This window comes from Orcinus orca, chromosome 2, assembly GCF_937001465.1.
Source record: "Orcinus orca chromosome 2, mOrcOrc1.1, whole genome shotgun sequence".
Lineage (NCBI taxonomy): Eukaryota > Metazoa > Chordata > Mammalia > Artiodactyla > Delphinidae > Orcinus > Orcinus orca.
In genome coordinates, this window is record NC_064560.1 from 69,838,950 (window position 1) to 69,855,515 (window position 16,566).

General features: G+C 37.4%; 1 protein-coding gene across 10 annotated transcripts in view; it reads left to right on the forward strand.

Annotated features, from left to right (window-relative positions):
• The window catches only part of MCTP2 (multiple C2 and transmembrane domain containing 2), a 252,577-nt gene that overhangs the window by 217,621 nt on the left and 18,390 nt on the right, over positions 1 to 16,566 (forward strand). For 6 of the 10 annotated variants that reach the window (XM_049705578.1, XM_004271666.4, XM_049705581.1 and 3 more), the window contains one exon: positions 12,208 to 12,317. In XM_049705578.1, coding sequence (XP_049561535.1) covers positions 12,208 to 12,317 — 110 coding nt within the window. Of the gene's footprint in view, positions 1 to 265; positions 907 to 2,799; positions 2,873 to 12,207; positions 12,318 to 13,693; positions 13,947 to 16,566 lie in introns of those variants that run through there. The other 4 variants (XR_007475380.1, XM_049705582.1, XM_049705583.1 and 1 more) reach the window with 4 other exon arrangements.

Here is a 16,566-nt window from a genome sequence, read left to right on the forward strand (position 1 = left end):
TGCACCGGCTTCATTGCTCCATGGCATGTGGGATCTTCCTGGACCAGGGATTGAACCCGTATCCCCTGCACTGGCAGGCGGATTCTTAACCACTACACCACCAGGGAAGGCCTGCAGCTTTCTTCTTGATGAATTGACGTGAGTGGCTTCTGAGTGATGTAACTCCTTGAACATTAAAATAGTCATAGCTAAGCTAATGTGCATGAGGGGGTGTTTAACCAAAGGAAACACAGGTATTAATGAAATTATTTTAAACCTACATTAGGCATAATTATCAATTTTATTAACCAAAGTTTGGAAGTGAAGAAGATTTCTTTCTCTTGGACCAAGTCTGTGTAAACGAGCCACCCCATGGAAGGAGGATGCCATCCCCCCTTGAGAGATAATTGTGACCATGGGGCTTTGTTCCATCTGATAAAGGAGACATCTAACAAGAAGGCAATGGATGAAAAAGTGGTGTCGATGAACTGTCAGGCAACAGATTGAGCCATGAAAGTCTAGACCAGCGTTTTTCACCATCTAACCTTCCATTGTGGTCCTTCAAGGGCTGTCTGGGGGCCTGGGGGTGTGGAGGTAGAGCCATTTGGGCTGTGCATCAAGCTTTTCTGGGCAAGGATAACTGAGTTGGAACTACAACATCTACAAGCATGAGCCTGGGAGCTCTTGCGTTCATCCAAGCACAGCCCTCCACGCAACAGACGCGGCAGCCCATCCCACACTGAGGACGTTGGCTCTGGGGTTCTTCATGTCTCCTCCAGGGCCATTCCATTCTTGAGATATTTTGATTGTAGTATGTTTGTAGGGCCTTTAATAGCCCCACGTGGCCATGTTTGTTTTGCTTCCTCAATTTCATATTTCTGTGGAAACTTCTAGAGGAATAAGTCTGAAATGAAATGTTGACTTCTGTTTGTGCCTCTTCTGCTGAACACAAGCCTTCTATTGTGAGGGGATTTTGGCAAACTTTGCAGTCTTTTTGCACGTCTCTTCACTCTCAATTCTCTAAGAGATGGGTAAACTAGAGCAGTTTTCAACTTTTAAGACTCCGGGAGCATACATCCACCTATATATTATTACACTTCATCATTTCTTCTCCATGTAGAGCAGCCTCCATGCCTGGGATGGGTCCCTCCAGCACACAGGCCCTGGGCCACTGCCCTCCACAGTGTGCTGACTCCAAGGGCTTCCCCACAGCGCCCTTCTGGCTTCTGTTGTGTGTTCGACATGACAGACGGGCTTCTGGGAACTGTAACACACCCAGTGAGAGATGAACTGTTTACAGATTATAAACACACAGCCGTCTCCTTCCAAACCAGAAGAGGAGAGCAACTCCTTTCTACCCAAACAATCCATCTTGAAAGTGACACTCCTTAATTGCCAGCACCCCTTCCCACCAAATACCATCATGGACGACTGTGGAAGATGAAAGCATGCTGGGGCCCCTTGGCACAGCTTCCTTGGGAGATGGACGCATTCCCATATTCTGCCTGTCTCTGATGCACAGGCCAGGACGTGGTCTGGGGTCTGTCATCTTTTTATTGTCTGGAACAGGGATGGTTGTAAAATGACATCACTGTAGCCTCTTGCTTCTTCTCATTGTTGAAAGTCCATGGAAAATGACCTGCATTTTTAGAAACCAAATTAGGCTCCACAGTTTCGCCTTCCTTTCTTTTTGTGGACTTTCAGTTACAATGTAGAACTTTCAGGTCACTAGTGTTTTGGCTTTTAGGAAACTAAATGTACAAACTAAACTTTGAGGAGAGGAGATTTTTCTTTCTTATACCTGATGGCTCCACACAAGAAATTGCTTGTTACAAGTGAGTTTGCTGGGGACCCCAGAACAAACAGATAACGGTTAAGTTCAGCCAACAGCAATCAGCTGACATTTCCTATTTGTATTAGATTCCATATGTGGAATTCTTCTATGTGGACCTTATTTGTACAGATGGATTACAATGACAATTGCATTAATTTTCTACACAGTAAAGGTCAGTAATTGAAGCGTGAACCAAGAAACTATTGGGTAAAATGCTGTATCTCATATTTAGGAAAGGTCATGCAGGGCAATAATATCTTGTTTTCATTACAGAAGGTATAAATACTTGCATTAGAGTTTCTTTTCTTTTTTCCAGCCCAGCAATCACTTAGGTAGAATATTTCAGCATTTACTAGTAACATCAGGAAGAAAGAATCATAAGGGCATGTAATAAAAAAAAAAAAAAAACCTGCCTATTGCTATCATAAAGAGACTGCATTGTGATGCCTGCATTGTGGGTTGGTTTGTTTTTAACTCAGCTGTCAAATAGGACTTGAATCATCTGTTCTTTTAAGATTATCAATGAGTTCACAATTGCTTTACAGTGTTTGGGGGGGTGGGGATCATCCTTTCATGTCAGTTATGGGTGAAAAACAGATATGGATGTTTTCCTTTAAGAAAGTAAGAAATATCTGATACATTTTTGTTGATTGATGGTGGAACGTGGTGGAACATTTTATAATGAAAGGATGCAAATGAATATTATATCTCTATTCTCTTTTCACAAATTAGGATGATATTATTAAAATTTAAGTATATTTTAAACCATCAATCTTAGTTGTAAAAATGATTTTCATCCTACAAATAGATTAGTTCACTCATCATTACCCAGGCAGAGCCTTCTTAGAGAGAGAAGGATGTGGCGTATATATCAATATTTATTATGTATCAATATTTAGGAGTTCTTATTGTAAATTAACCTCATAGTCCTTTGGTTGAGTTGTTCAGGGCCAGCATAGCTCATGCCCTGTGTTTTCTTGTTCCAGAAAGAGAAGATGATCTATAGTATCTCAACCAGGGAAGACTCGTTCTTGGAAGAAGTCTTCTTACAATTTAATAGTGAGAGTAGTTTTGTTTATGATTCCTTTGTGCCTTCTTAAGAATGTCAGAAACAAAGCAAATTAGTTTGATCAGTGATTTTTTTTGGTAACTATTGACTAAGCCATGGTACTTTAAGATGGTGTAATATTTTTAAGAAAATGAAAAGTCAGGTAATATCTTTGAAAGGTTAGCAATAGTTGAATACACACACATATTTTCAAGGCCTATACAGTCTATATACAGGGCATGTTGTAGAGGACCTACTTATGGATAATTTTCGAGGGAATAAAGTAAATGGTTGTTCCGATGTAACTCCTTTTAATTTGAATTAATATTATATTCAGTGATGAAGTGATTTAATTGCTAACATTTCAACTGTACCATCTTACTTCCAAGACTTTAATATTAAAATGGATTCCAGCCAATTCTTAATGATCAGTTTATGCATGTTTTGCATGAAAAGGGATCGGCTTCCCTATTTCCTGCCGTCTTTTCTCTGAACCATTGATTTGCTCACATCCCTTCTAAAAACTCAAACTTCCATTCTTAAAAACGTTTGGCTTCATTACCTTCAGAAATAATCCAGAAATGTTATTAATCTGACATTTGAAGCATTATTCTGCTACCAGGTTCACTAATAGCCCCAGTACTTATGGATTTTCTTTGTGATTTCTACTGTAAGGATTATACTTGGTAGGTTACTCCCAAATATTGTGAAATATGATGTGCCAGACTATAAATTAGGTGGATTAGCCATCCTTTTATTAGCTAATGTGCACTAACTGGTGCTCTGACGTTATAGACTATACTACATCTGGATATTTATCTTGCTGTGGTCTAAAATTTTTACATTATGCTAATATAGAATACCTTGGACATTGTATCTCAATTATCCACAAGTCATTATTTTTCTGAGGAGAGTAGCCATTCCTACAAGAGGAATTTCCTATTGAAATCCACTCTGTTTCAGTGTGGTTTGCCTTAAGTCCCAATTATCCAATGAGTTTACAAGGTAATTGATAGATAATTTGCAAAATAATTGATAGAAAGGTGGGGACATCACTTTTTCCTCAAGGGAATATAGTAATTTAAAGTAAGTAATAAATGACACAAAAATAATAATTTAAAATGAGACCATTTTGAGTAAGAATTATTTAAATGATTAGATTTATAAGATTATTCTTATTTGTAGAGTGTTTACAATTTGCAGGCTGTTTTTATAGGCTTTAGCTCATTCAGTACTCAAAGTAAACCATTAAATTTGATATTATTTTCCCCCTATGCGAATGAACTAACCCAGGTGAAGAGAAATATAATAATGCATCAGAGATTTCCCAGCCAGGATAGTAGCGAGACTCAAATCCAGCCCTTCTGATCTAAATCCTGTTTATTTTGGACTATGTTACATTGTTATGAAGGAAACATGTCATTAATTTATTGGTCCATTTTTCCGCATTATTATTGACAACATTTATGGAGTGTTTTCTCTGTATCTGTGATTGCTACTTTCATCAAAATTTATATACTACGTTGGGTATTAGCGATGCAGTGCCTGGGTGAGTCAGGACTGCTAAAGGTGATGTTTGAGCTGAGTCTTAGGTGATAAATATTTTATCTTCTACCCTCCTCATTCCCCCACCTCAAAGAAAGATAAAGGACGCACACAGCTAAATCAGCAACTGCAGCTAATTGTGTGTTTACCTATGGTAGTGACAGTTATAGAAAACCATTAGCCCTGTTTGCCTTGTAATGGCGTGGCATCTGTCAATTGGCTCAGAGAAACTTTTAAGGAAATCAATCTTCCCAGGGTCTAATTCCAAATATATTTTTTTTTCCAAATTGTTCCCAATTTTTCAAAAGTGTTTTTTCAACATCTTCCTCATGATGATGTTTATTCCTTTTACTTTTTCAGCCCTCTCATTTGATCCCTGATGAGAATCCTGTTGCAGACCAAAGAAACATGTTGGTAAATACCAGTCAGTGTAGAAGGAAGGGCTCTATGTAATGAACAGATAGTTAGAGCGGTTTATAACTACTTAGAAATGATACTGGTTCAAAATCCAGTCTGCTTCACATTCATTTCCCAAAGCAAAAATACTACTTGAGAAGGAAGTATTCTCCTGAAAGACTGCAGACTTTTCCCCCCATTCTAATAGCATACCATAAAGGGGTGTGTGTGTGTGTGTGTGTGTGTGTGTGTGTGTGTGTGTGTGTGTGTGTCCGTCCGTCCATGCACACAGGACATAGCTCATGGGAAGAAACCTTAAAGACAGTTCCCAGTGCATTAAGCCAGATTCCCAAAGAACAATTTTTAATCTCGTGTATCAGAAATATTACTTTTTATTCTTTGTTATGACAGATGCTGAGAGGTTTTTTTAATTTTCCCTGCTAAATGCCACTCAGTCTATTTCTGATGTTTATAATTCTTCAAGTTTTCAAATTGCAGGCTTTTAATATTCAGTGGGATGAAACAGACCAAACAGATTCCCATTTAAAGTCTAAAGTCGTATTTTTGCATTATCTTTGCCCTGGGTGGTTGGCATTACTGGGACGATCCTGAGATAGAAATTTTGCATCAATCCCTTGTGGGAATCCTGGGCATCCTGTGACAAATACTACTCAGTTTTTAAGCATGTCCCAAGGATCTTTCCTGACGTGGTCAATTTTCAGGACTAGCTCTTTGGTTTTACTTAGGTAATTAATAGAGAAATGAGAATTTTTTTTCTTGAACCAGAACATGTGGGAAAGATTTAAAGTAGCATACTGATTATATAATGAATTCTTAGCTGTAAATTCATTTTGATGGTGTTAATTCTCTCCCAGAGGCTCGAAGCTAGTTTATTGCACCTACAGTGCTATGCTCTTTGGAGACATTGGGGAAGCCAACAAAGCCTTGAAGAAGAAAAAATCCACTGCCTGACTGATTCATTTATTTATTTATTGGCTTTGTTCTTAAAGAACAACCATGTTACAACACAGGCACATTATTTGTTCTTCAGACAACTGTCTCTAAAACTTAGCCACTAAAGACTCAGTGTTGTTTTTCTTTTTTTTGACATTTTATAAACAAAAGGACAGTGAAAAAATGATGATCTTACATACATTTTATATAATAATATGCATTTTTAGGTTACAGATTTGGAGTTGGTCATTATTTTTCTTACAATTATTACTGCAATTACATTATTATTCTTACAGTCATTCTCTGTAGTATATAACAAAGCAAAGGAACCTTTTGAAATTTGAATTCTGGATCTGAAAATTTCCATGCTTTCATCTCTTCTGTTATATGTTATTACCTATTTGCTCATAAAGTAGGCCCTAAATCATGCGAATTTTACTTATGCCTTGGTGTTTTTTTCAAGTAATGAGAAGTAAAATCCATTCTTTCTGAAATATAGGAATCTAAAAATACGTGTTCAGCCACAATTATCTTGTTCATTGGTTTAATCACACCAGTGGCCATCACTATTTTTATTACACATTTCCCTCTATAAATTAGAAGCCTTATATGTTAAGGAAAAATATAAGCACATGTGATAACAGTTTCCTTTTTGTGAATGAATCACTGTTACTCTTCCTAGGCAATTTGGTAGCAGCCGCAGATGTAATGCTGTGTTTGCTAAACTGTGTTATCACCACATTCCCTGGTTCAATCTGAAATGTGTAAATAAAGCCAGCATGATGCAGATAGAACTGCCAGATGATCTTTCGTACAACGCAGGGCAACATGAGTAGACTTGTCCTGGAAGATCGTTGCTTTTGAAACTTAAATGAACCCCAGAATTCTTTAAACTAGACAAAAGGTTATTTGTTCTTTTGTCTCTTCGCATTCTTGGCGGGCAAGGACTTATGTTTATGAAGCACCTGGAGTGTACCAAATGATTTGCATATGATACAATATTTAATTCTCCAAATACTCCTGTCAGGGTCAGGATTATGATCTCCCTTTTCCAGATAGCAGAATTGTGACTCAGAACCCAGTAGGAACTTGACATGATCACAAAGCTCGTAGATGACAAAACCCATGTTGAACTCACTTCCCTCTGACTCCATAGCCTGTGATTAATAAAATATGCAGGCCTGTGGAGTTGGTACATCTTAAGTTTTTTATGTTTTTTTCCCCCTAACTTTGCATCTGTTGTAAACCCTGGCTACTCCAGCTCCTAGGTAAGAACGAATGCATTTTGTTATAATGTAAATTATGGTATGTATTTTATGCAAATTATACATAAAGTTTGCTAAAATGTTTAGCAAGAAAAGTTAAAAAATAAGAATGGAAAGAAATGTTTTCCCCCAAATATTTTCAAAAAGTGTAATTTAACATACATTCTCATGAAAACTGGGCAAATAATACTGGAAATGAATAGTAGATAGAAATATGTAACTGAATGAAATGTCTACAAATCATGTATTATATAGTGAGTCTAGAGAACAGAGATCCATAGACACTAAAGAAGCAAATGACAAAAAGAACAAGTGTGAGCTGAATGTGTACCTTGTGAAATGTCCACTAGAAAATGTCCACTCTTCCTTTGGACTTAATAGTCCTGGACTGGAATTCTCTGCCACATATATGTGAACATAGACAAAGTGGACATAGACACATCACTTAACCTCTTTGTACCTTGGTTTCCTATTAATGGAAATGCTAATATCAAAGACATATAACATGTCCATTGGTATACTGGCAGATATAATTAAAGACCCATGAAATCAATAATACGTGTTTTAAAAGATAAAGTTTGCAGTGTAGAGAGTGAAAAGAACATTTGCTACTAGAATGATGAAAAGAGTAGAGGTGTGATGCAAATTGAAAGAACAAGACTGTAGTTGGTGTGGACTGGCATCCCTACGAAAGATTTCACGAAGGCCAGGAGTATAAGTTGGACCTTTAGGTCATTCTGCTGGAGTTGGGAGCCTGGAATCTTACTTCTTACTGTTTGATAATGCTTTTTCAGTGAGTAAATAATAATAAAGAGTACATGTTTAATGAATAATCAAGTACTGACAATCCATTTCTCAAGATAATTGTTGACAGACTAACTGATGAATGTCTGTTCACATTTACTGTCTACCACTGGGACCATGATCACATCACTGAAACATGTAAACTTAAGTTACAAACCTGCTGAAGAGCCTTCAGCTGTCAATAGTTACTTTTAGGAGACTATTTCTGGAAACATGATGTTAATTTACACAGCCCGAAAGATGTGTTTAAAAATCTCTCTGTGCAGCATGACTTTTCTTTTAGATCAAATGACTGTTCTTCCACATTTATCTCATCTTCCATTCCAAGGTTTAATTATGCATGTATGAAAAAGGGCAAGGAAGGTATTAATGTGTTGACTTCAATTGCATCAATATATTAAAAACCTTGTGAAGAGTCAAGTGATACCAGTCTTATTAGCATGCCATCAAATGATTCAAACAGAATATCAAATAAGTTAATTCTGAAATTGTTGTACTCATACAATGCCTCAATCAATGAGGCATGATTATTGCTAATTGAAAACTTTTCCAATACGCCGCCATGATGACTTGAAATTATGATTTTTTTTCATCCACTATACAGAACCAAAATAAAGCTTTTGCAAGTTAATTTTACAAACAATGAAATCTCTGACATCAGGAATGTTATTGTAAATTCAGTTTAAACATTTAGCATTGAAGGTTATTTAATTTTGTAGTGATAATGTGAATGCAGATTTTGATGAAACAGCATCATGGCTAAGATATTCATATAAATTGAAGGGATCTTTGAAGCAGAAATGTACAATTGATAGATCATGGTGCCCTGATTATCCATGATCGCATACAGACAAGTGATAATGCACCACCAATTGAATTAGAAGCTGTAGTGTCCACATTTATAAATATTTTATGTATACAGAGTTGGGATAGCAACAGCAGTTTTCATGGCAGAGATATGTTCAGATATAAAAATATACTTTCAGCATGGCAGTGTGCACTTTGTTTTTGCTGCCAGTCGTCCATCCATCAATCTGATTTTAAGAATGTTTGAAACCTTTGAAGAACTCTCAGTCAACTTAAACATTCCCCAAAGCTATTGAACTCTTGTGAAAAAAAGAAATCTTTTAAATGTTTGTTGCATTTTGGTCGTATCAGTTGGTTTTTTTTTTTTTTTTTTTTTTTTTTTTTTTTTTTTTTTGCGGCACGCGGGCCTCTCACTGCCGTGGCCTCTCCCATTGTGGAGCACAGGATCCGGACGCGCAGGCCCAGCGGCCATGGCCCACAGGCCCAGCCGCTCCGCGGCATGTGGGATCCTCCCGGACCGGGGCACGAACCCGCGTCCCCTGCATCGGCAGGCGGACTCTCAACCAGTGCGCCACAAGGGAAGCCCAGTTGGAATATTTTTAACCATTTTTTTTTTTTTTTTTTGTCTGTATGCGGGTCTCTCACTGTTGTGGCCTCTCCCGTTGCGGAGCGCAGGCTCCAGACGCGCAGGCTCAGCGGCCATGGCTCATGGGCCCAGCCGCTCCGCAGCATGTGGGATCTTCCCAGACTGGGGCACAAACCCGTGTCGCCTGCATGGGCAGGCGAACTCTCAACCACTGCGCCACCAGGGAAGACCTAATCAAAATTTTTGATGACTGAAAATGCTAAGTAACTTCATCTTTGGAAGCCTTTAGTAAATGGAAGTGAATTTTACAAGAACTGGCATAAAAGATATTGATTTTTTTTTTCTTTACGAAAGAAAGGGATATTCAGCACAAAGCAAACTGTGAGGTCAAATAGTTGACCTATCTGTGCACGATTCAGTGTTTAAGTTCTGAAGTTACACTTTGGATTATCTCAATTTGTGGGATAAAAAAAATCCTTTGATTTTTAATAGGATAAATATAAATTCTACCCAGGAATGGAAGGAAATTGAGAAGCCATTAATTTTTCAGCATAAATTTTGTGGAGAATCATAGAGACAACTTATTTAAAGTTTTATCTTGAAAAAAGATTGACAGAGAAAGTTCATATGAATGGATACAAGATATCATGACTTTGAAATTATTTGGGCAGAAATATATACAGATTTCAATATTTAAAATATAGAATTGAGAATATTCTTCATGTATCACATTTTTGTTGTGAGTTTTCAAGGTACCTCAGTGCCTGGAAAGAGAGTATTTTTGTAATTAAAATTATGGCCTACAGTAGAGTCAATTAAAGGTGTCAATTTAATGACCATTAAGTGCAATTCTGAAGATAAGAACAATTTTATGAAATATTATAAGTGAAAAGATGACATTAAAGAAGTACATTTTTTGGAAAAGTAATCTTAACATGGGACTATGAACAGATATAACTAGGAAACAAATTAAATATATGAATATGTAGCATGAATAATCATTCTTCATGTATCATTTTAAAATTCAGATAATATAAGCACATCTCTTTTGTTCTAATGCATGTAAAATATATTTTTTTATTTTGAAACAATATTATGAAAATTTAATGAAATAACTTTATAGATCTACTAATAAACCAAGTTGTCAGTTGATAAATATTTCAAAAATTTATAATTCTGATTACTTTCACTCTTAAAAGTGTACAGATACGGTTCATAAATTATGCTGGTACCCTAGATACAGTGGAATTCTTTGGCCTAGTCTTTAAATATTGAATATTCAAACTAAAACATCAAATTCATTAAAAAGTAAAAGAACATTGTAAAAATCACTTATTATTTTCGTGTACTAACTCAGGCTTTTCTTCACAACCAGAACCTCCACATTTGGCTGTTCCATAGGGGAAAAAAAAATCAGTCAACTAAAATAGGAAATTTTTATGAAATTGAGCCACATGGAAATTTGAGTCATTTTCCAAGAAATTGTTTTGACCTAAACTCTACACTGTTGAGAAGAGGAAGCCACTTTTGCCCTTTGGGTCAAATTCCCTGGTGCTTTCAAATCCTCCTTTATAAACATGAATGCTTCTGTGGCAGACAGAGATGGGTTTTCACCATTGTGCCCATTAATAGATGTTGGTGGATTGCTGAAGATGAATTAAGTCGCTCTGACAGTCTATCCAATTTTTGATGCAAACGACTTGAAGAATTAGAGTTTGTAAGAGAATAAGGGAAAGAAGAAATTTAAAATTAGAGTGAAAAAGTAAAAATGTCTTATGAGTTTGACTTTGCAAGAGGAAGCAATGAGTATGACCTCTCCTTCTATACAGAATGGTGGCATAAATGGGTACAGAACAGATTTTAAGAAGTTATTCAAACCAGCCCAGCACCCTTACTCAAAAGGGGGTAGCAATGGTATATTCTAATCTCAGCCCCTCTCTTTGCTCTGTTTCTGCCAGTAGCTCCATAAACAAGGGCAGATGCAAGAAGGGAAATTTGTGCTCTTTGACATTTCAGCCATACTGGTACTTTTACCAGTCACTGCAATCAGTATGGGGTGGTGTGTTTTCCTTCTTGCATCCATGGGTCCAGTTTGATGGGACAGAGAATACAAGATGAGAATGATTTTTTTTTTCTTTTGCTGCAAAGAAGATTATTATAGAAATGGTCTCTTAAATTTAGAAGATGTTTGCTCAATAATTTAGTACAATTCTAACCCAAGTAAAATTTTAGGTAGAAAAGAAATGTTTTGTTAGATTTATTTGAGGTTTTAGGTACTATATGTTAGATGTGACAGCTACAGTGACCCAGCTAGGCCTGAGCTAAGAAGACACTAACTAAATCCCAGTTACAGTAGAGTTCATAAGGGAGCTAGGATATGGTATCAGAATATAAGAAATATCATGAAAATGCCACTCTTCAGGGAATCCTCTTTTCTCCAATATGGGAGTAATTTCTAAATTATTTTTATAAACATTAGCTACCTAACATGGTAAAACACATTTTAGGTTTTCTATAAGTGAAGTAAGGGTAATATTCTTAGGAAGCTGAATTCCATATATTCCAAAATCTGGATATCCAACATGCCTTATTGTTACCTGCTGGAAACCTTTCTGAAGGACTAATGAGAGAAGGGTAAGTAAGCTAACCTTGTGAAGACAGAAGAAATCAGGGTCAGCCAATGGAAAGGACTGCAGAATTCTCTGAGAGAAGCAGCAACTCCACAGGGAAATGAAGTTCTTTTGTCTGTGGGGCTCCCCTTTATCAGCTCATGATATTGAGGTAGCGACATGCTTGCGCACTACAAGTGGTCACATCTCACGAGTAGGCAGGGATCTGGGGGAGTCAATAAATAAGTTGTGAAGAACGTAAATTTATCTTCTGAAGTCACTCTGTTGATAATAACCATGCTATGATAATATGGCATAATAATTTCTATAGCAGACCAATAAAAATGAAGTAACTGAGTTAAATCTTTTATGTTTCTTAGGAATCTGAGAAAAAGGGCTTAATTGAAAGAATCTATATGGTACAGGATATTGTCTCAACTGTTCAAAACATCTTGGAGGAGATAGCTTCTTTTGGAGAAAGAATTAAAAAGTAAGTTCTACATTTGTGTTGTTGTGAAGTGAAACTGCCATCCACTAGGACAAACGAGGGTGGGGAGTCTTAGGAAGGATAGGATCAGAAAATGCAAAAACAAAGAAAAAACAAAAGCAACAGTCTGGGCCTTTTAACTTTGGTTGGTGTGTTCTTTGGGCTTGTCAGTTTCACAGGGTGGCTGTATGGCCCAATTTATACCAGTTGTCCCAGCATAATTATTAATAGTGTCTCTATTCATTCTCAAAAATATTCTGGTTTAAGTGATAAGCTATAGATTAAAAAATAGATTGTCCTATACAGAAATAAAAAAGGAAGCAAATATGCTTTAAAGGAGGCTTTTTCATCTGAATCACAGAATACAGTAAGTGCCTTGAGTGAAATTTTTTTCTCTGTTCTCCAAAGAATGGTACCTAACTAATAACATTGCAGATGCAAAGATGTAAAGTTAATTCATCACATACATGGACAGCTTAGGACAGGGGTCAACAAACTTTCTCCATAAAGGAACCAAGAGTAAATGTTTTCAGCTTTGGACTATATGGTTTGTGTCACAGCTACTCAGCTCCCTTGTTTAAGTGTAAAAGCAGATAGTTAATATGTAAATGAATGGATGTGATATGTATTCCAATAAACCTTTATTTATAAAAACAGATGTCAGGCTAGATTTGACTCAGCTCCAACCCATAGCTTGCCATCCACCTACATTAGGGCATAAAGGCTAAATTCTCTAATGGAGTTTCAACTGAGAAAAACTCTGTGATTCATGTTTTTATTTTTTTATTTATTTTGTTTTATACATTGTGAACTCTGCGTAACTTGGTCTTCATATGATACCAATGAACAGAGCAGGTTTTTTCTTTCTTTTGAATTGTAGATGTTTGTTCCCCCTTTAAATCCAGAGTTGTGTCAGCCATGTTGTTCTTTCTAAAGATTAATTAATACTGTTTCTTATTTTATTGGCCATTTTAGTTTCTTTAAGTAAAGAATATAATATTTAGAAATTACATGGGTAAAGAAGAGACTAAAATTAGTGCTAAAAGCCAAGTGAAATTTTGTCTATCAAGATGCAGGAAAATCAATAAGTGGTGATTAACATCAGGAAATATAAACAGCTAATATGGAACTTTCTGTGGTTACTGATGCTATTCCTCCATCCCTTATTACATGAAATTGCCCTTGAGTGTCCATTTATTGTTGGCATAGCAAACATGTTTCTTTTGCTTAAAAAAAACAGGTTCAAAGTCATCTTCAAATGTAGTGAGTTTTTACTGAACTTACACATTGTTATTCCCATGAACAATGTCAAGAAAAATTAAAGAGCAGTAGGGGGCTTTGGTCACGTACATTGATATTTATCTGCTTTATTTCTCTAGGTTTCATATAAATTGAAACATGATTCCTGAATGTACCCTCAATATTGCTTAGCAAAAACATAAGTGACAGTAGAAAATAGTGAAATGATGAAGAGAGCATTTATAATTCTTCATTCACACATTCAACTATCAGTGTTTGAGTTTCAGGCACTGGCTTTGTTTAAGAATGAGAAATGTGGGCTTCCCTGGTGGCGCAGTGGTTGAGAGTCCGCCTGGTGATGCAGGGGACATGGGTTCGTGCCCCAGTCCGGGAAGATCCCACATGCTGTGGAGTGGCTGGGCCCGTGAGCCATGACCGCTGAGCCTGCGCATCCGGAGCCTGTGCTCCGCAACGGGAGAGGCCACAGCAGTGAGAGGCCCGCGGTATAGAAACATCAACTAATGTCACATGCCAGCCAGATACTGTTCTAAGCCCTTTACATAGCAACTTCTTTAAGGAGTTACTTAAAGGAATTGGATTAAATGATTCCAACAACCCTACAGAGTAAGGATTGTTAGTATCCCCATTTTACAGATGAAGAAACTGAAGTACAGAATGATTAAATATGAAGCCCAGATCACACAACGAGTAAGCCATGGATCTTCGGTTTGAACTTCCCCTCCTCACTTTACACTATAATGTCATTATCCTCTGGGGATCTATTCTCTTTCTTTGTGTGTTTTTTAAAATAAATAATACTTTATTTTTAATTCATTTTTTTGTTGTGGTATAGTTGATTACAATAGTATATTAGTTTCAGGTGTGCAAGATAGTAAATTTTTATAGATTATATTCCATTTAAAGTTATTATAAAATATTGGGTATACTCCCTGTGTTGTACAATATATTCCTGTAGCTTATTTATTTTATACAGAGTAGTTTGTACCTTTTAAACCCCCACCCCCATCTTGCCACTCCCCACTTCCCTCTCTCTAGGAATCTATTTTCCAACGAGGGAGAAGAACACTAATAAGACAATTAGAATAGCATTGATACTAGGTAGAGGTTAGGTAGGATGCGGGGGGAGGTCCTACATCCCAGGAAGGTTGTAGGAGAGAGAGAGAAACAAAGGAAAGTTCTGAAGAAGCAACAACTTATCAGCATCTCCGAGAATGAGAAGAGCTAGCTGGGCACAGAGTTGATGAATGGGGGCTTCAGTAGGTGGGCACCTTCGTGCAGAGGCTCAAAGCCCAAGACTGTGCTAGATACAGGGAGATGGAGGGGTGTCGGTAGGTCTGTGCCACTGGGGATGGACGTGGCAGAGCCTGGAGATGCGGCTGGTCATGCAGGACCTTGAGTGGATGGAAATGCAAATGAAAAAAATTGAGTGAGGGAGGTACTGGCAGCAAAGAAGATAAGAGGATATGGAGTGGGGGCAAGACTGAGGCAAGAAGGCCATGTCCTTTGGTAAAAGTATCTCCATGTTTGAATGTCTCTTAATAGACAAATGTAGCTGTTGTGCAGTTGATAATGGTCAAGGAACTGTGTCAGATGAGAAGAGGTCAGAGCGATTTAAACAGGCCCCCAGCTCTACAGTGCTTTTGACGGCGGCTGTGCCCAGCACAGCTGTGGTGGCCACGTCTGAGACGTATTTTCAGCCATGAACAGAGCACTATTCTACCCAGCTGCAACACAGGAAGGCACATGAGGCTCAACTCCTATTAATTCTTTGGCCATTCATTACTACAGTGACCTTAAAGTTCCCAGTGGGCATTCAAGTACAACGTCATGTGTAACTCTGTTGGAATTCCATTGTAATTCAGCGCATAAGGACCAGGAAAAACTTTTACCCCAACTTTTGGCAGCTAACAAATAGATAGACTTACATAAATCTCTCAGAGCAAGGCTTCCCTGCTCCTGACAGCAAAGACCCTGATGATTTTGCATTTACATGGAGTGAACGGTATTTTCTTTTCTCTACATTCTCTAATTACCTTCTTTCATTGTATACAGGTTTCAAATGTATGCATGCATCAGGCTACTATTTGCTTAACATGTGACGTTTATATTATCCCAGGCAGCAGACAGAGTCGGTCAGAATACTGAGGTATCTTGTATGTCCTGTTATGATAGAGTGGTGGCTCCAACACTTGTGTCCTTGAGTGGTGAGGGAAATCTCCACAGAGGAGGTAATGAAATTAAGGTAGACCTAGGACAGGGGAGTCATCCCTGCAAATGTTCCAGAGTAAGGCTTAGAAGGCACACTCCTAGGAAGAAGAACTTCTTTGAAGTAATATTATGAAATATTAAGCAACGAAGATGAGAAAGCAGGATAAGTGAAGTTTGAATGATGGTGAGCACGTGGGGAATGATAGATTGATGGATCTTATATTTTATCTAAAGTTACATGTTTAAGGGGCAGAGAATGAAGGCAGAAAGACCAAGGTGAGGACAGGAGACCAGTTGTGAGGAGAGAGTTCACAAACTGTGGTGAATACCATGCATGTATGAAGGAAAGCATCATGTGGGTAAATCAGGAAAGAATGGTCTACAGGATTTTATGACCCTCGTTTCTGTTTCCATGGGTAGAAGAGTCAGAGGACTTCATTTTTCCATGCCTAGGAAATGAGAAAAATAATGACTTCATTGACACAAAGGTCAACTAGTGGGGCACCCAGTTGGGAGAGAAACTCTAGGATGGAGTTTTACCCACCTTACTGGATGTGATCACAGTAATTTCTGGGTTTTGTTTTGAAATTTTGTCAAAGACATTCTTAGGATGTGTTAGTAAACCTGAAGAGTTGAATGAATGAATGGGGATTCCTTGGATTTTTTCATTCATTGAAAGGTTTGAGTCAGGGATTCCCTATTTAGAATTTAGGGAGCTGCCAAGTCAGGAAGTTCGGGGATTTCTATGAAAATATTTAACAAATTGTTTAATTTTGAGATGGAA